Genomic DNA, 21,184 nt, shown 5'->3' on the forward strand with positions numbered 1-21,184 from the left:
TGAAGCATGTGTAGTCCCTAGTCGACCATGCCTTGCTCAATGGGCCTGCAGTCCATATATTGCACTATACCTTTTTCCCAGGATGTGGACATGCTCTGGAGCCATTTCTGCCATGATGTCTGCCTATTTGCAAAAGTAAGAGAAACAGATCGCTGATCTCAGGGAGACCAGCCAAACGATAACACTGTCCGCTGCTGGTTAAAGCGCTCAATGCAGTGACATCCTAGGTGCATTGCTCCCTGGGAAACATGAATATGAATGTGTTTTGAGACTCTTAAATGAGGCTCCACGGGCTCTTTTTTTTTGCATATTTGCAGAAGTAAATCATGATAAATAAGGTGAGAAGCGAGCAGGACTTACGCCAGGAAAGAGGCACCAATTTTCCTGAAAACCACCTGGTATGCCAGGGATGCAAATTATTAATTTCCGTCAATGTGAATGCAGTCATAGGTGCAGGAAAGAGGGGATATATGAATTTTTTTTTAGACCTCCCAGCTACGGAGACCTGTAATCTGCAAGTATTGGCGAATAGACAGGTGCCTGTCCCTGATCAAATGCTATCTAATAAAATGACGGTAATAAACCACAAACGTGTTCTGAGTAATTCCTGGCAAAGTTCTTCTAAATAACCATGTGTTGTCTGAATGTGAACCTATGGCTCACTGTAAAACTTTGGCTTAAAGGAGGTGACAAGGATTAAACATTAATTTCTGTCTGTCTGACCAGAGGATTCACACAACCTTAAAGCGGGTGACAATGACGGACTTTGGGGAAATCCTAAAACATGTCGGGGAATTTGGTCGCTTTCAGAAATGTTTGGTCTTCATGTTGTGCTTCCTTAGTTTTTTCAATACCTTCCATATGTTTGGACAGGTGTTTATGGGAATCTCTGTTCCTCACCATTGTAATACCAACTGGATCCTGGAGATTAGCCCAAATCTGACGGAGGAAATCCAGCTGAATTTAACCATCCCACGGAATGGACGTGGCAGCTACGAGCAATGCCGCATGTACACTCCAGTGGATTGGGATATAGAATCTATTGAGAGGTATGGACTAAATGACACGGAGGACTGCCAGGATGGATGGGTGTACGACACGTCACAGCAGAAGTCAACGCTGGTCACCGAGGTCTGTAAATATTTCATCATCATAACAAATGTTCAGTGTGAATTCTGCCAATATAACCAAAGATACTGGCAAAGCAGATGGCTTCCCTCTAGTCAAAACCTGCTATATAGTATAATAATCTACTAGAATCTGTGGATATAGTAACAGCTATAAATGACAGGCCATTATAATAGACAATGCCAACGCTCCCTTATAGACATTCATTAACATAGGTACAGGGTTATTGCTATCATTTCTCATACACAGAATAATAAAACTGTATTGTCGCTGTACTATTTATTGTCGCTATGCAGTATGTGCAACAGTATTGGAAGTCATCATACGGGTCATAGAACAAAAGGGTAATTCCTATTATTTATATACATCAGATGCTGCAGAACCTCTTTTTGAAAATAAACTGGGAGATTATTGCTCCCTGTTAATTGTAGGTTAAAGGGGTAGTTCAGAAAAAAAAAAGTTTTTCAAATCAACTGGTGCCAGAGATTTTTAATTTACTTCTATAGAAAAATATCTTCCAGTACTTATCAGCTGCTGTATGTCCTACAGAAAGCGGTGTATTCTTTCCAGTCTGGAAAGCAGTAGAAAATTTGCTACAGTTCTGGACAGTTCCTGTCACGGACAGAGGTGGCAGCAGAAAACACTGTGTCAGACTGGAAATAATACAGCATTTCCTGCAGGACATACAGCAGCTGATAAGTACTGGAAGACTTGAAATTAGAAGCACAAATCTCTGGCATCAGTTGATTTGTAAGAATTTTTTTTTTTTTTTTTGCTTAACTCCCTTTTTAACGTTTTGTTAACAGCACTGTATAATACGTATCTGCTGAAGAACCTCTTTTTAAGGAAGCCTGTGTGTCAGTCAAACAGACTGATATAGAACAGGGAAAATGTTTCTAAGAGTCATCTGCTACATACTGCTACTCGCAGGATATGATCTTTCTGTGCGACATCACTTATATCTGTATAAGCCTCAGGCTGTGACATCGGTATGGGATCTCTGTACTAATATCTTTTAAAAATTTTGCCAAATTTCCATTAATGTGTATGGTATATATTCTCCCACTATTCATCACTTTGCAAAGGTTTGATAAAACTAGATACCAGAGGGGGAATGTCTATCGGAGATTTCTGCATCAGTCCTTACAAAGCTCTCATATATATTAACACTAAATAACCTGACTATATACAGCATGGTAATCTGTCTGATAACTTTATGTATAGGTAAAATATACAATCTACGCGTTTTACAGCATCTAGTGTTATTTATGCTGAATGTAATAATAATTATTATTTTTTTTGCTATTTAGTTTAACCTGGTTTGCCAAAGAAAAGAACAGACTGACATTTCCCAGTCCATTTACATGTTGGGGCTCCTTATTGGATCCATTATTTTTGGTCCCTTAGGAGACAGGTAAGCAATTGTTAGCAGCATTCTGGGTTAATACAGGTACAATATTTTCTAAACTAGATACATTGGGTTGCAAGTTGAAAGCCATGATGAAAACTTCGATCACCAGGCAATCCCCTTGAAAGGTATCTTGGAATGGATTTCCTTTATTACTGCATTGTGCTTATAGTATGCAATAGGTCTGTATTAGAGATGAGTGAAACTTGAGCATGCTCAGGTTAGTCCGAACCCAAACACTCTGCATTTGATTACCGGTGGCTGAAGAAGTTGGATGCAGCCCTAGCCCCTTAACGACATCGGGCAGGGTGGGCTTTAATGCAAACGGGCGTATACTTACGCCCGATGTTTCCCCGATCGCTGTGTGTTCACACACAGCGGTCGGGGAAGATGGCCTGCTATAATGTATAGCAGGCCATCTCTGCTCGTCGGCACGGGGGGTGATTAACCCCTCCCGTGCCGACGATCGCTGCTATATGCTGATCAATACAGATCAGCATATAGCAGCTGAAAACAGCTTTCCGGGTCATTGGTGACCCGGTGACCCAGAAAGCAATGGCGATTGGTGCTGTCCGAGATAGCACCAATCGCCATTAGTGTCCTGGGAAAAGATGGCGCCGATGCCACCCCCACGATCGCCGTGATAGGCCGGCCAGTACCGGCCGGCCCATCATGACAATCAAACTGTAAAAAAAACAGTTTTGTCGGGTTCTGCACCCCTCAGCTAGGTAGCTGAAGGGTGCAGAACAGGTGTGTGTGGTGCAGGTGTACCATACTCACCTGATCTGGGCGTCCGGAGCGAAGACCTGCGGTCCGCGCCGTCCTCGCGTCTTCTTCGGGTCACTTCTGGGTTCGGTCTTTCAGCGTCGGAAATCTTCGTAATCGCTTGGGTCCTCGGGTTCGGCAGGCCTCGGCAATCTCCGGCAGCTTCGCTCTACTGCCCCCTAGCGGCTGACCAGTGAATATCATTCACTGATCAGTTGCTTTGGGTTAAAAGGATTTTTTTTTTTTTCTCCAATTTTTTTCTTCTTCTTTTTTTGCGCCCTAACGCCGCTGAGTGCTGATCAGCATCGCACATAAGTGCGCCGCTGATCAGCAACTCCTCCTTTTTGGCGTAGGGGCGTTTTTTCCCCCCTATATCCTACCGCCACCGTCTGCTGATAAATGCCACACTTATGTGCAGCACTTATCAGCAGCTTCTTTCTTGGCGTAGTGATATTTTTTCTTACTGTCAAAAAAACACGTAAAAAACACTACACCACACTACATGGAATAAAGTTTTACACTACACCACTACACATTTACATACCCCATATACCAATCCCCGTATAAAGATGGCCCCCAAGGTGTTTTCGGTGTCGGACGCATACGTTATTATTGCCTCTGACACCGAAACAGCCAGTGAGGATGAATGGGGTGATCCTTCTTTCCTCCATTCATTCTCATCCTCATCATCCAGTGACGTGTCTGGGGGTAGCGTAGCGTACGCTGCCCCCCAGACACGTCTTTTCCGCCAGTACCGTCCCAATAAGAGATGACGTTATGGCGTGAAATTCTCCAAACTCAGTGAGAGTACCTCAGGGTACACTTACAGATTTAGGGTATGTGCACACTGCGGAATGGCGAAGGATAACCCTTTGTGCATTCCGCAGCTGGCACCCGCCGGCGGACTGATGCAGGCGCGTGTCTCCACCCGTGTCATAGACTCCATTCTATGCATGGGCGGATTCCGTTGTCCGTCCATTCTTTGGACAGAGGGCAGAATCCGCCCGTGCATAGAATGGAGTCTATGACACGGACGGAGATGCGCGCCCGCATCAGTCCGCCGGTGGATGCCAGCTGCGGAATGCACAAAGGGTTATCCTTCGCCATTCCGCAGTGTGCACATACCCTTAGAGTGTATGAAGGAAGGGACACTCAAATCCAGCCCCCAGATGCCCCCCCATCCTCGGAGTTAGTGGGGAGATCATTCAGGAACTGATCTTCCCAATGCTGGATAAAGGTTACCACCTGTACGGGGATAACTTTTATACCAGCGCCCCCTCTTCCGGTCCCTCGCTGCCTGAGCTACTGTAGCTTGCGGCACGATCCGAACATATCAGAAGCAGTAATAGAGCCCTAATATTTACCAGCCATGGAGCGGACCCAGCGCTTCTGGATATGAGGGACCCCGTATCGCACCAGGACAACATTTTCCAGGTGACGTCCCCAACACTGGAGAACGGGAGACCCTAGAAGAAGTGCAGAGTGTGGCGTAACAGGGGGATCAGGAAGGACACCATTTTCCAGTGTGACACCTGTCCTGATCACCCCGGCCTCTGCATACTGGATCGCTCCAAGGCGCACCACACGTCATTGGGGTTCTACATTTTCTAAATTCTGTCCCTTATTCCTATTTCAGGGGTCACGTTGATCCAGGGATTATTCTGATCGCCATTATGGAGTCGGGAAGGAATTTTTCCCCTGTGATAAAGCTACTGTCGTCTGCCTCACGAGGGTTTTTTGCCTTCCTCTGGATCAACACAGGTTATATTTGATGGACACCTGTCATTTTCAACCTTATAAACTAATAATTGGCCTAATACCCCCAAATAAATTAGAATTGTCCCTTTTCCCCAGCTAAATAGATATGGCCGCCATTCCCATTAGAGGATGCCATGATGCAATTATAAAGCCTCTGTGCGGCCAGGACAGTAGAAACCCCCCACAAGTGACCCCATTCTGGAAACTACACCCCATAAGGAATCTAACGAGGGGAGCAGTGGGGATATGGCCCCCTGGTGACGGCCACATTTGGGCCGTGAAAATGAAAATATTGTATTTTTTATTTTCACGGCACATGTTCCACATATGTGCCCGTCACCAGTGGGGTCCATATGCTCACTGCACCCCTCGTTAGATTCCTTATGCGGTGTAGTTTCCAGAATGGGGTCACTTGTGGGGGGTTCCCACTGTCCTGGCAGCACAGGAGCTTTTTAATTGCGACATGGTCTCTATCCTCCATTCCAGCCTCTAAATGGCGCTTTGTCCCTTTAGGGGCTTGCCCTGTGCCTATATGGCACATTATATCCACATGTGGGGTATTTTTGTACTCAGGGGAAATTACCCTACACGTTTTGTGTTCACTTTCTTGTTTAACCCCTTGTGGAAAAGGAAAAAATCAAGGCTAGACCAACATTTAGTGTAAAAAATGTTTAATTTTTACACTAAATCATTGATCTTGTCTTGATTTTTTCATTTTCACAAGGGGTTAAAAGATAAAAAAAACACTAAATGTGTAGAGCAATTTCCCTTGAGTATGGAAATACCCCACATGTGGACATAAAGCGCCATGCGGGTGCAGGGTAAGCCTCCAAAGGGAAGGAGCGCCATTTGGTTTTTGGAGGCTGGATTTGGATGGAATGGATTTCGAGGGGCCATGTTGCATTTAAAAGGCCCCTGTGTTGCCAAGACAGTTGAACCCCCCCACAAGTGACCCTATTATGGAAACTACACCCCTCAGGGAATGTAACAAGGGGTGTAGTGAGCATATGGACCCCACTGGTGACGGGCACAAATGTGAAACAATATGGCGTGAAAATGAAATATTACATTTTTTACACTATAATGTTGGTTTAGCCTTAAATTTTTCATTTTCACAAGAGGTTAAATGAGAAAGAAACATACAAAATGTGTAGAGCAATTCCCCCTGAGTCCGTAAATACCCCACATGTGGACATAAAGCGCCATGTGGGCGCAGGGCAAGCCTCCGAAGGGAAGGAGCGCCATTTGGATTTTGGAGGCTGGATGTGGCCAGAATGGATGATGAACGCCATGTCTCATTTACAGAGCCCTCATGCTGCCAAAACACTGTAAACCCCCCACAAGTGACCCCATTCTGGAAACTACACCCCTCAAGGAATCTAACAAGGGGTGCAGTGAGGATATGGACCCCTTGATGACGGCCACATATGTGCCATGAAAGTGAAAAAATGAAAATTTTCCCTTTCACGTCACATTGTTCCACATTTGTGCCTGTCACCAGTGGGGTCCATATGCTCACTGCACCCCTTGTTAGATTCCTTGAGGGGTGTAGTTTCCAGAATAGGGTCACTTGTGGGGGGTTTCCAGTGTTTTGGCAGCACGAGGGCTCTGTAAATGCGACATGACCCTTGAAATCCATTCCAGTAAAATCCAGCTTCCAAAAGCCAATTGGCGCTCCTTCCCTTTGGAGGCTCGTCCTGCGCCCGCTTGGCACTTTATCTCCACATGTGGGGTATTTCCGTACTCGGGAGAAACTGGGCTACACGCTTTGTGTTTTTTTTTTCCTTTTATCCCATTGTGAAAATGAAAAATTGAAGGCTAGAACAACGTTATAGTGTAAAAAATACATTTTTCTTTTTTCACGCCACATTGTTCTGAAAATCTGTGAAGCACCTGTGGGGTCCAGATGCTCACCGCACCCCTTGTTACATTCCTTGAGGGGTCTAGTTTTCTAAATGGTGTCCCTTTAGGGGAGTTTTTTAGGTTTTGGCACCCCAGAGCCTCTGTCAACCTGAAGTGGTACAGTCAGAAATGACCAAATATAACGGAGCCATTGAAATGCACTAGGCGTTCCTTTATATCTGAGGCTTGTGGTTCCGTCAAACAGCGCAATAGGGTCACATATGGGGTATTTCTATAAACTGCAGAAACGGGGCAATCAATATTGGGGTGAATTTCTCTAGTAATAAGTTTATAAATATGAAAAATATTGGATTGCAATAAAATCTCTGCACAGAAAATTAAAATTTTCAAATTTCTTACACACTTAGGGCCACATGTATCATCCGGCGAACGGATGATTTTTGGCGGAAAGTGCCGATTTGCGTATTTTTTTATACGCAAATGGCCGATTTGCGAATAAAATATTCGCAAATCGGCACTTTCCGCCGAGTACGCCAGGGGGCGGAAAGTAGGCGGGAAGTGGGCGGAACGGAGGGCGCGGACTCAGAGTCCGCGCGATTTATCATCCGTTCCGCCCAAATGTACGCCGAAAACCTACTCCAGTCCTCAGCTGGCGTAGGTTTTCGGCGGTGCGCACCGGCGCGCACAGGATTTATGTACAGGCAGTCCGCCTCTACATAAATCCCCGTACCGCCGGATCTGCGGGGGCATTTTTAAGTCCGGCGTAAAAAACGCCGGACTTAATAAATGCCTCCCTTAGCTTTTATTGCTATGACCCCCCTAAAGGGTTAAAACACTTTCTGGATGTGCTTTTGCAGAGTTTGGGGGGTGCAGTTTCTGAAGTGGGGTGCTTTGTGGGGCTTTCTAACATACAGGCCCCTCAAATACACTTTAAATCTGAACAGGTCCCTAAAAATATCTGATTTTGAAATTTTACTGAAAATTTGGAAATTTCCTGCTTATGTATTAAGCTTTCTATTGTCTAAAAAAAATGAAAGATCGTTTAATAAATGCCGCCAACATAAAGTAGACATGTTGCTAATGCTATTTAATATATAATTTATGTGGTATAACCACTTTCTGTATAAGCAAAAAAGTTTCAAAGTTCGAAAAATGCATTTTTTCACAATTTTTCACGTTATTTGTTTTTTTTCATAAATATTCGTTATAAATATCGACTCCAATTTACCAGAAATGTAAAGTACAATATGTCACGAGAAAACAATCTCAGAATCAGCCGGATAGGTAAAAGCATGCCAAAGTTATTAATGACTAAAGTGACACAGGTCATATTCATAAAATTTGTCTCTGTCCTTAAAGGGGTTGTTATGTCTGTGAATAGCCCCCTTCCCCGTGTCCCACCACCCCCACCCGTGTACCGGGAAGTGTGGTGCGCTATACATTACCTGTCACGTGCCGACCACGGTCTCCGATCCTCAGCAGTGACGTCTTCTTCGGGAGGCCAGCGGATCTTCCCGAGTGCCGGCCGCCCTCTGCAGCGTCATCCGAAGCTCAGCCGCGATTGGCTGAGCATAACTGTGCTCAGCCAATCGCGGCTGAACAGCTGATGACGTGGCCGCGTCATCAGCCGCTCAGCCGCGATTGGCTGAGCACAGTTATGCTCAGCCAATCGCGGCTGAGCTTCGGATGACGCTGCAGAGGGTGGCCGGCACTCGGGAAGATCCCCCGGCCTCCCGAAGAAGACGTCACTGCTGACGATCGGAGACCGTGGACGACACGAGATGCGGTGAGTATAATGCACCACACTTCCGGGTCTAGCGTGGGTGGGGGGAAACACGGGGAAGGGGGCCATTCACAGACATAACATACATTACAAAGTTGTATAACTTTGTAATGTGTGTCATTCTGTGCATAATTTTTTATCGCCGGACAACCCCTTTAAGGCCATTTCAGGCTCTGTCCTTAAGGGGCTAGGGAGTCCTAGAAAACATAGATACAGCTTATGTTTTCCAGGCAGCGGTAATTAAATGCCACACACTCGGGTTCAGATGAACACAGCCAAAAATATTTATGGTAAAATATGATGCACCATTCTGCATTGTATAAAGAGACATAATTAACATTTTATTGATATCTATTCCTATGTTTCACAGGATCGGGAGGCGTCCTGTCATATTAATCTCAATGTTATTGATGTTCTCGTTTGGCGTCGGAGCCGCGTTTGTTACAGATTTTTACGTCTATACAGCACTGAGATGTGTTGTGGGGATCGCTATGTCAGGGGTCCTGATAAATAACCTGGTATTAGGTAATTATTTTTTTTTTTATTATTATTAGTTTTTTAACTAATCAAGATTACAATTTAAAGAGTCTTCTGATTTCTTTTCCTAATTGTATTACTTTCCTGTTGTCAGTGTCAGAACAACTCTTGAATGTATTCACTAATATCACTTCTTTGTGACACACTTCCATAATGTCAAAGAGGGACGTCCCCAGTATCCCTCTCTACTAGAATGGGGAGCCAGTAACAAAGAACGTACCTGGTCCACCTATTTAGTACGTGCACAGCCATTGAACTGAATGACTGGAAGATTGACTATAAAAGATGAGTGAACCAGGTTTGGGTTCGAGTCGATCCGAACCTGAACAATCGGTATTTGATTAGCGGTGGCTGCTGAAGTTGGATAAAGCTCTAAGGTTGTCTGGAAAACATGGATACAGCCAATGACTATATCCATGATTTCCACATAGCCTTAGGGCTTTATCCAACTTCAGCAGCCCCAGCTAATCAAATGCCGAAAGTTCGGGTTCGGATCGACTCGAGCATGCTCCAGGTTTGCTCATCTCTATTGACTATCACTGTCCTGTAGGACTCTATTGGTCACTGGGGGTTTCTTCAATCACAATAGAAGTTGTCTTCATGAGACAACCCCTCAAATTGATAGGGGGTGTACAAGCTGATCAATGAGGAGTTGACATCGGGGATGCACCATGAATCTCCAATAGGGAACACACAGCCAGCACTCCATTCATTTTCTATGGAGCTTCTGAGCATTGCTGAGGATGATATGGAGAATAGATGGATTACTGGATGTGTGGTGAACCCCATTCCTTTTAAGGGACAACACCCCCCCATTCGTGTGGTCGGACCACCACCCATCAGCTTATCATCCCCTGTTATGTAGATGGGGGATTTCTTCTTGAGATGGGATTAACCCTTTAACCATGTCAGAACTTTGTGTATGAGAACATAAGAACTCTATGCAGATATTAATTCGGTTGTTCTAACCCAGGGATGGGGAACCTTCTGCCCTCCAGCTGTTGCAAAAATACAATTCCCATCATGCCTGGACAGCCGAAGCTAAAGCTTCGGCTGTCCAGGCATGATGGAAATTGTAGTTTTGCAATAGCTGGAGGGCCGAAGGTTCCTCATCCCTGTTCTAACCCTACTGAGCCAAGGCGTCACCCTTCTAACTGCTGTCAATGCTATATTACACAATATTTCCATGGGATGGGAGACGTATTTAAAGAAACATAATAAAACTTGTCTTTTCCAGTTGCTGAGTGGGTGGGATCGTCTCATCGTGCATACGCCACCATCACCGGCCATGTCTGCTTTGGCGTTGGACAGATGGCTCTGGCCGGCGTTAGTTATGGCATTAGGAATTGGAGATTGCTACAGATTGCTTGTTCCGTGCCCACAGGCTTATTGTTCTTCTATATTTGGTAAGGAAGGACAACGCTAAATGATGTAAGAGTAATATTTAAAAATTTCTGATTATTGCACCTGTGATCAGGAAGAGATGATGGGGCAGATAATCCAAAAATGGCTAATAGCAAAACCAGATCATGTTAGGATATGAAAGCTGAGTAGTGATTGGCTGCTTCAGGGGACAAAACAATTAGTTTTGCTATTAGTTTTTGATTGGTTGCAGCGGTCTTCAGACCCCAACCAATTGCTAGAGCTAGCAGGGCATGACGCATGTGGCTGAGCACTTTCCCTGTGCACATGACCAAGAAGGTCCCATAGACTTGTATTGGGAGTCTCTCTTGGTTACATGGCACAGAGCTAGCAGAGGACATACTTAGTGTGCAATTCTTCTGGATCATTCTAACAATTGACTGTGGTTTCAGCATGATATTTCAAAAGTTTTTTTTTAAAGGGACAGTTCATTTAATATAGCCCAGTAGTATAAAGTGTATATGTCATAAACATATGTCATTACTAGTGTTAATTGGACTTGCTAAGCTGCGTTCGGGTTCAGAGAACTTTGTTGAACCTGTCCGTCATTATCAAAAGATGGGTGTTTTTCATGTAAAAAACATGGCCCCTTTTCCCCCTCTCAGGTCTCCAGTTCAGGTGCGGTTTGCAATTAAGTTCCATTTACTTTAATGGAACTGAGTTTGAAACCCCACCCAATCTGGAGACAAGAGAGGGGGAAAAGTGGCCATGTTTTTGTAGCACTGGATACCTAGAGATGAGTGAACCTGGAGCATGCTCGAGTCGATCCGAACCCGAACTTTCGGCATTTGATTAGTGGTGGCTGCTGAACTTTGATAAAGCCCTAAGGCTATGTGGAAATCATGGATATAGTCATTGGCTGTATCCATGTTTTCCAGACAACCTTTGAGCTTTATCCAAGTTCAGCAGCCCCAGTTAATCAAATGCCGAACGTTCGGGTTCGGATTCGGATCGACTCGAACCCGAACCCGGTTCGCTCATCTCTATGGATAACCTCTTTAAAGAGCAAGTCTCCACATTATTGTGTCAAGCCTCTAATATTACTCCTTAATTCCAGTCATCTTCTGTTTCATAGACAAATTGCCTATACTCCTATAACTACAGTATATAGCAATAAGTGAAGATCTGCTTTAAACATACTGTTATCATATCCATAGGTGTAATGTAACACTGTTTTCCCATAGGGTTCTTCCAGAATCACCAAGATGGCTTCTAACTAAAGGAAAAAGTGAGAAAGCAAAAAATCTTCTTCAAAAGGCAGCATCTATTAATAGACGGAATATACCAGAGGAAATACTAATACAGGTAAAATAAGACGTAGGTATAATATTCCGTTAGAGGAGTCAGTGTTACTGAGTAAAAGTAAACCTTAGCGGAGATCCACCGCAAACTTGATTTTTAGAAAAGTGAGGACGACCATTACTATGGAAAATTTTTAAATTCTAATCCTAATATTTCCTATTTAGTTACAAGAAGAGAAGCAGACTAAATCAGGAACGATGGTCGATCTGTTCAGGCTTCCTAATTTAAGGAAAGTGACGCTTGTTATGAGTTTTGTATGGTAAGTTCTAGGCCTGAATATGGTCACTAAAGGTGAGCAAACAAACTGAAGCCGGACACTTTGGATGAATCCAAAGAATTTGGATGCAGCCTTAAGGCTGCCTGCAAAAATATAGATACAGCCATAGGCCATAGGCTTCAGCCACCACGAATCAAATACTTAGTGTTCGGGTTTGGCATGCTTGAGGTTACCTCATCTCCAGTTTTAACTCCTGTGCTGAAGAGGATGTACAAATGTCTTGTCCCAATCTTGAGTATTTCCAATACAAATTTAGAAAGAAAGGCGTGACTACTTCCATTTTGTGTCTACAGTTCCTTTGTGAAGCTCTATGTCTCCATGGTTACAGACTACAAATAAACCTGCGTAGTCTGTTCCTGCAGTGACTCTCCCTTTTATCTGTCTTCTACTTCTTGCTGGTAGGTTAGCAAGATGTAAGGAATCAGTGAAACAGAGTATGACTGTAGGATCACATAACATAGTTATTTTTTTTGGTCTGTAACTAGAGATGAGCAGTTAGTTAGGGTTCACGCGAACCTGAACTCTCGGCATTTGATTTGCGGCTGCATCGATCTTCTCCAGGCTGGGGGAAACAAATGCAGAGAGTTCGGGTTCATGTAAACCCGAACTTAATGTAAGTTTGCTCATTTCTATCTGTAACATGGAGACACACAGGCCTGCATAGCAGCTGTAGACGCAAAAATGGCACAATTGTAACCAAACCTATGTTATTTTATTTTTACATTTTGCAGAAATTGGTGGCAATAGAGAACATGCCTCTTTAACAGGAATGTAAAGGATTGTTAGATATAAAGTGCCATGTGTCACCGATTCCTGGACATCTTCACTGACCTCTTGATGCCTCTTTGCGTCATTAACTCGGTGTTCTTATTGATGGATAACACATTGTCTAACACTGTGCTTTGGTAGACGGCTTCTTCAATGTGAAGAAGTTAAGAATTGCCGCCTCTGGTCAATCATCAATACACGTTGCATATGTAATTATTTAGCAGTTAAGATAACAGACCAGGTTGTTCTTTGTCACCTAAGTTAGTGGTTTTAACTAGTAGAATACCACCAAAAGCTTACCATTAGGGTGCCAGAAGCCATACCCCTTACACTAAGCCCAGCTAGCATGAAAAAGGCAAAAACTTTAAGATGCCAAAATCAGGTGTAATAGTTTAAAGGAAGCCTCTAACCTGCTTTGCCCCTATATAGTCCCGCTGAGCATGAACGTTATTGTCCTACCTTCATCCTCAGTACCATTTTTGGGAACTTTGTAATTTACTAGATATGTAAATGAGGCTGTTTGGCACACTGGGGGTAGGACTACCACCATCAGCACACACTGGCTGGCCTGCCTTTCCTAATGTAATGTAATCCTCTGCAGTGATGAGTGCCGAAGTGACATCACTACAGAGCACCACTCTGACGGACGGTCTGGATTGGTGCAGTCCTGCCCCCAGTGCACCAAACTGGCTCATTTACCTATTTAATAACTTACAAAGTTCCCCAAAACAGTGCTGAGGATCAAGGTAAGAAAATTACCTTCACCCTCAGCGCCCCATGTGCTATAGGGACATATGAGCAGGTCAGATGCTTCCAACTTGCCGATAGTTTCCCTTTAATAAATTCTGCCCAATATGTGTTAATATATATATATATATATATATATATATATATATATATATATAATGTAATGTGTATATATATATATGTATATATATATACATATATATATATGTATATATATATATATATATATATATATAAAATTTAATTTAAAGACTGCATATTTCACACACAGACTGCTTTGTTAATATTTTAGTATTTTATAGTACAGTATAATGGATTCATTGACAAGTGTATATAGTATATATAGGTAGCTGGGTGTACTAGTTTTTCCACTCTATATATATGTAACTGTTTCATTTTCTATTCACATTGAGTATCATTATTGTGATCTGCTTGCAGGTTTGTGAACAGTCTGGTGTATTATGGTCTTAGTCTAAACATTGGTACCTTTGGTCTGGACATATATCTCACACAGCTTATATTTGGGGCTGTAGAAATTCCAGCACGTCTTGGATCCATGTTCATAGTGCAAATCATTGGACGGAGGCTAAGTCAGACACTCTGTCTTTTACTGGGAGGAACTGTTTGTCTCATCATTACTGCCATACCTAAAAGTAAGACATTATACATTGTATTTTATATTACATTACATTGCAAAATGAGACTTATTTTTGTGACGTTCAAGATTTTTATATTAAATTCATTTCCTGCAAACTTTTATGGAATAGATTTGTAGTACTTCTCAAAAGTTTGGAGACATCTTTTTATGTGGCTTTTTTTTCTCCACACATTGTAGATTCATATTATGAAAACATTCAAATTATGAAGGAATTAATTTAGATTCTTCAGAGTAGCCTCTTAGATGGCAGCTTTGCAGCTTAGTCACTTGGAATGGTTATTCCAATAGTCTTAAAGTGACTCTGTACCCACAATCTGACCCCCCCAAACCACTTGTACCTTCAGATAGCTGCTTTTAATCCAAGATCTGCCCTGTGGTCCGCTAGGCAGGTGATGCAGTTATTTTCCTAAAAAAATACTTTTAAACTTGAAGCCCGTGCCAAAAATTTGCACCACCCCTCTGTCCCTCCTCCCCACCCTCCTCATCATTAGGAATGCCACTGAAACATTTTTTTCCATGTTGAACATTACACAGGTGCCTTAACGATCCAGCCCATGTGCCGGGCTGACACAGGTGGAGAACAGGAGGCAATCTGCCTGGAGCATTCCTAATGATGAAGAGGGCAGGGAGGAGGGACGGAGGGGTGGTGCAAAGTTAGGGCACAAATACTCCCGTTTGGCACAGGGCTTCAAGTTTAACAGTATTTTCTTAGGACAATAACTGCATCACCTGCCGAACGAACCCCAGGACAGATCTTGGATTAAAAGCAGCTATCCGAAGGTACAAGTGGTTTTGGGGGGGGGGGGGAGGGAGTCGCTTTAAAGGAGTTTCCATCATCATAACATTTAATGCTTTTCATGACAACACTTAAGGTTATCTTCAAAGTTCTTGCAATTTTCTGGACTGACTGACCTTCATGGCTTAAAGTAATGAATGACTTCTTTTCCCTTTCAAGCATTACCTGTTGTCATCACTGTGCTTGCGGTTATTGGAAAATTTGCCATTGCAGCTTCCTTCTCCATTTGTTATATTTATGCTGCAGAGTTATTTCCCACAGTCATCAGGTGAGTGCTTCACAGAGGGACATACTGTATATGATTTTTCTTTTTTCCTTTGCTACCTATCCTGTCAAACATGGCCGCTCTCTTTCAGAAACAGCGTCACTCTTGTCCTCAGTTTGGGTGCAGGTTTTCAGCTCAGTTCTATAGATGAATTGTAATACCACATACAACCACATTATAGGTTTTCTGTCTTCTTTTCATGCACATTCAGGCTATGTTCACACCATGTAAGTTCCATAGTAATCACGGCCTTAGTAACAACGGCCGTGATTACTACGGAACTTACGTAGTGCTGCCTTCTAAGGAATCCCGGCCGGAGTGTATGCACATAGTAGAGGCGCTGCAAGAAACTGACATGTCAGTTTTCTGCGGCCGCTATTCAGTGAATAGCGACCTTTAGAAAACCAGTCAGTTCACACAATGGAGCGTGTGGCGAGGAATTTGGAAGCGGGCGCAATCCATCGGCAGTGAAGATCATCTGGCCGGTACTGCATTACCGGCCGAGATGATCTTCTCTGACACCGGCCGGTCTCTTACTGGGAATATGGCCTCATACAGGATGTAAATCATTGTGTGAGGACAAAAAGAAGCTTAAATTTTGTGTATTTTATAACCTTACATCATGTTCTTACCATTGAAATAGTTTTTTTGACTGGCTTACATAGCTTTTTTCTATATTTCATATACTTTTTTGCTATTAGAGAAACTAGACAATGTTATTATAATGTGATGATAGGATATTATATGCTTTCAGGCAGAACGGTGTGGGAATTTGCTCTATGACAGCCAGAGTAGCTGGTATAATCGCTCCACTTATTACCCTTCTGAATAAGTATCACCCGGCTATACCAATGGGCATATATGGCAGTGGACCCGTCATCGGAGGCCTGCTCTGCTTTCTGCTACCGGAGACACGAAACAGGGACCTCCAAGACCATGCTCATGAGGCCAATGGCATTCCTAGGTACATCTACTTCTAACATAGAAATGTTCCACTGGTTATAACAAGATTTATTACAAGAATAGGTGCTAGGTCACTCTATATATTCTATACATAAAGATTAAGATGAGATTTTAGGTGAAGAAATTATAATAAAGACAATAAAAACAATGACACAATTAGTAGTCCACAAAAAGTAAGAAGCACTCACACCCCAGTCTTTAGTATTATAGACTGCTATGTTCTAACTTTAAGTGTACCTGTCATGAAGGTGAATCTTACTCTTCACCTGAAAGTTCTGTTATCCACGGCTATGAACATGCAGAGACCATAATGCGGGTGACCTCTATTCTGATCCAATGGGGGTTGCACGCATTATGGTCTCAGCGTGTTCGTAGTCATGGATACCAGAACTTCCAGACGAAGAGTGAAATTCACTGCTGATCTGGCAGCGACCGCCATGACCAGTACACATTAAGGGTATGTATACACTATGGAATCCTAACGTATCACCTGCTGTGGATTTCGCAGCTCGCCCCCGCTCACGGATACTGGTGGACGCGCGCATCTCCGCTGGTCCCATAGGCTTCATTCTATGGTTTGCCAGAATGAGCGGGTTCATTCTTCGGGCGGCGGATTCTTCCAAACCATAGAATAAAACCTATAAGACCAGCAGAGATGTGTACGTTCGAGAGCTGCAGAATCCGCAGCGGATGATATGCCGGGATTCTGTTGTGTGCACATACCCTAATTCTCACTACAGAGATCTGCTAGATCGGCACTTGCTTACTGAGTCTATTACATGGCTCAATGATTGTGCAGCGATGTCTGTGCAGCTCTTGCTGATAAAAGTGTATTGTTGAATAATAAGCATTATACTTACCCCTCCAGGTTCCCCCCATGTCCTCCTGCATGTTCCGCACATTCCCTGCTCATCACAGCCATCTCTGGCATCTCTGAAGCTGTCTCTGAAGTGACAGACTGCTCAGCCAATCACTGGCTGAGACGGGACAGTGCCTCAGTCCATGATTGGCTGAGCAGCCTGCCACTTCACAGACAGCTTTGGAAGCCTCAGCTTTCAACAGGGAATGCTCGGCACAGGCAGGAGGGCAGCGGGTAGCATGGACAGGTAAGTATAATGTTTATTATTTTACATTACCCTGTCATCAGCCGTCGGCTTTACATCACTATTACACGTAGCAATGCACGAGTGGCAGACGATGATTTCTAAATATGCTAAAAGACAACAATGTGCTGATGATCGTTTCTTTGGGTGATCATTTTTATTACACAAAGGGATATCTGCCCAAATCAGCAGATCATCACTCCGTGTAATATGGCCCTTGAACATGTTGGAGAATTTAGGAGGGCAGAATGAAATGCTTTATTTTTATACTGTAAAGGTCTGAGACGTTCCATTTTATTTTTCAGATCTCAGGAGCTTCCAAAAGAACAGCTGATATATGAAAGTCAAGTGAAGGAAGCAGATCCTTCACAGCAAAAAAGAACACGCTTATAAGGATATTTCATAGACAATGTTTGGGCGGGTTTACATAAGGAGAACATGGCAGGTCTGTTATGCTGTCCCTATGGTGAAGTGTACTGTAGTTTTAAAAAACTTGCATGCTGAAGTATATAGTACAAGCCCGATATTGTAGGAGAAGAGTCACTAATATTCATGAGGTTCTGCTGGCCCTGCCCACCCAATAGAGAGTGGAAGTATTCCCTATGCACGGTTATAAGGAGAAACCTGTCAGTCATTAGGTGGGCAGGGGCTGTGCCCTTCATGAATACTGGTGTCTCCTATCTTGCAATACCGGGCATGTAAATGCTTTAAAACTACTGTACACTTTGCCATAAGAGACTAACAGCTGGAATCAGCATGTCTGTCGCTATGTTATGTCGCTGCAGGTTCCCTTTAAGGAAGGGATTTCCTCCAGCAATGTTATATTCTATATGGATTTATTTATAAAGTCCAGTGAGGTTGATGGAACAGTTTACACCGTTTCCAAGTACACAGGAGATCAGTAATATTGAAGTTAAGGCTATGTTCACACTACGTATAGAGACTGGCCGTTCCGTTACTCGGCTGGGTCACGGAACGGCCGGTCTCTGCCCGGATCATCCCGGCTGGTACTTAAGTACTGGCCGGATGATCTTTCGCCTGCAGGGTTCTGATGCGGGCGCATCAGCGCGTGCCCGCATCAGAACCTCCCACAGCACACAATGAACCAAGTGGCCGGAGCCGCTCGCTTCACTGTGTGAGCTGACAGGGTTTCCTACGGCTGCAATTCACTGAATTGCGGCCGCAGAAAACTGACATGTCAGTTATTTGCGGTCCTGCGCAGGATCCCGGCCGGAGTGCATGCAATGTGTATAAGCTTCGGCCGGGATCCCATAGAACAATAGGCATTGTTCACCCATACAAAGTACGGCTGTTGTTGCCAATGGCAACAACGGCCGTACTTTTACGTAGTGTGAACATAGCCTAATGGTGCGCTGAGTTTTTTCTGAAATAAGAAGAACATAGACTGGTTAATAGACAGTGTTCAATAAAACCTGTAGATGAATAATGTTTGTATTTGTTCAAAGTACAGCAGTGGTTTATCAAGTTTAATAAATTAATAAATATCACTCACCTGTATCAGTGTCAATGCTAGTAATGAAGGTATGATGGCAGGATCAGACTACAAAGGGTTTGTTTGTAGTCTGTTACCTTGGAGACATGTAGGATTGCCTTGGAGCTATGTACCCCAAATAATACAAATGTTTTAGGGTACTATTACACAAAGTGATTATCTGCAGCTTTGGCCGATAATCGCTTTGTGTAGTAGCTCATGTTGAAAGGCAACGACATGCACATGTCAGCTGATCGTTTTCAAACATGAACCAAAATCACGATAATGACGGTCTGCTGGCTGTCGCTTCGTGTAATAGGAGTGGTGGCAGAAGACCGCAACTATCTTCTATGGCCCTCTCGCTTGCTTCTCCTATCGGCCAATCTAATTATTCTTAATTTAAGATCATATACATCTGTTTGCAGTTGTCAAAGCACTGGTAAGTCCAGCCATGTCCTCTTCATAGTAGATGTCAGTCAAATGGGGTAGGTGGACACAAGTGGAAACAGAGGCTGTAAATAAGAGGAGATGGGATAGACTGCATAAACCTTTTATTACAAGAAGGTAAGTTTTCCCATATGACGGAGCTGTTGCTTTGTGAACTTACCAGAGTATAAACTGTATAATTCCTCTAAATTTTGCCCAGATACTATAGAATTTTTAGCTAGGTTTTTTCTTTAGATTTTTTCTCTTTGACAAAAAAAACAAAAAACACCAAGATAGAAATGTTGGATTGGTGCAAAACTCCACATGCAGTTACGTCTTGTGCAGATTTAGGCCAGGTTCATACACGGTATGACAGTGGCCGTTCTGTGACACGGCCATGTCACTGAAAGGCTGCTGTCAGTGAAGTTTACGCTGGCCGGAACGGCACATTTGAATGTGCCCGCATTCCAAATCACCATGGCAGACAATGTAAAGTCAGTCAGTGTCAGTTTTGGGCGGCTGCTATTTAATGAGTAGTGGCTGCACAAAACTGACATGTCAGTTTTCTATGGGGTCACATGGAATCCCAGCCGTGTATACACTCCGACTGGAATTCCATAGGACACAATTTTATTTTAATTTTCAATAAATAGCATCTGGTGTTGCATCAGCCGTTATTGAATATTTACGTTGTGTGACCTTGTTTGAGCCCTACAGTATAATGATTACAGTTCTGGTCAGATCAGACAATGGGTGTAAAAGTGTTTCCTCCATTGCCCTATAAAAAAGGCTCTCAGAGGCCACTTTTAGGTAGTGCATTACTTACTGAGAATTTGTCTGCTGGTAGACAGTAGAAGCGAACTTACCTAAAGTTTGGCAATCCCAAATGATCAGCATTTAAATACCATTGCCTGAAGAAGATGGATGCAGCCCAAAGACTCAGCAGCCATAATCCTGAACCCAAATTTTTCAGCAGCCACTATGATGCACTTAACGACATTTTGCCAAGTTGACAGACTTTGAGAGGGGATGTGTCATTGGGTGAAGAAAATCAGGAAGGTCGCTTCAACAAATAGCCTGGCTGCCATCTTGGCCGTACTAAATCAAGCTGTTAGAAGTTGTTGGGAGCTACAACAGCGGCTCCGGGAAGCGAGCAGAGAGCAGAGAAACACTGGGACCATGGACAGGTAATCTACACAGTTTACTAATTTTTTTTTGCACAAAGGTTGGTGGCCAATGATTTTAGGTCAGGACCAAACAACATGATCGATGATCATTGTCATCAGCTGATTGTTGTCTGATTTGGCCCGATTATCGCTCTATGTAATAGGACCCTTAAGCGACCTTCATAGTTTTCCTGTCCCCCATCTACTGTTTCATTTACACAGGGAGGCACAGGACTCATTGTTGGTGGGGGGCCCAACAGTCAGACCCCTGTGGATAGGTAAGCTCCTAACTTCTGAATACTCCTTTAGGCTATGTTCACACTACGGATGAAACCGGCCGCGTGATTTTCCGGCCGCAGAGCTCTGATGCGGGCGCATTAGCGCGCGCCCGCATCAGAGCTTCCCATAGCCCACAGTGAAGCGAGCGGCCAGAGACCTGTGTGAACTGACAGGTCTTTCTGCGGCCGGAATTCACTGAATTAACTGAATTCTGGCGGCAGAAAACTGACATGTCAGTTCTTTGCGGCGCCGCATAGATCCCGGACGGAGCGTATACG

General features: G+C 43.6%; 1 protein-coding gene across 1 annotated transcript; it reads left to right on the top strand.

The window, feature by feature from the left end:
• The first annotated feature begins 726 nt into the window (after positions 1–726).
• Positions 727–19,051, top strand: SLC22A13 (solute carrier family 22 member 13). Its single transcript, XM_069960483.1, has 10 exons — positions 727–1,131; positions 2,439–2,542; positions 9,076–9,230; positions 10,480–10,648; positions 11,849–11,969; positions 12,131–12,225; positions 14,197–14,411; positions 15,372–15,480; positions 16,232–16,441; positions 17,849–19,051. Exons 1-10 carry the CDS (start codon positions 757–759, stop codon positions 17,934–17,936), a joined length of 1,641 nt encoding a protein of 546 aa, XP_069816584.1. The 5' UTR covers positions 727–756; the 3' UTR covers positions 17,937–19,051.
• The last annotated feature ends 2,133 nt before the right edge of the window (positions 19,052–21,184 follow it).

Source organism: Dendropsophus ebraccatus, chromosome 2, assembly GCF_027789765.1.
Source record: "Dendropsophus ebraccatus isolate aDenEbr1 chromosome 2, aDenEbr1.pat, whole genome shotgun sequence".
In the NCBI taxonomy this organism is placed as follows: domain Eukaryota; kingdom Metazoa; phylum Chordata; class Amphibia; order Anura; family Hylidae; genus Dendropsophus; species Dendropsophus ebraccatus.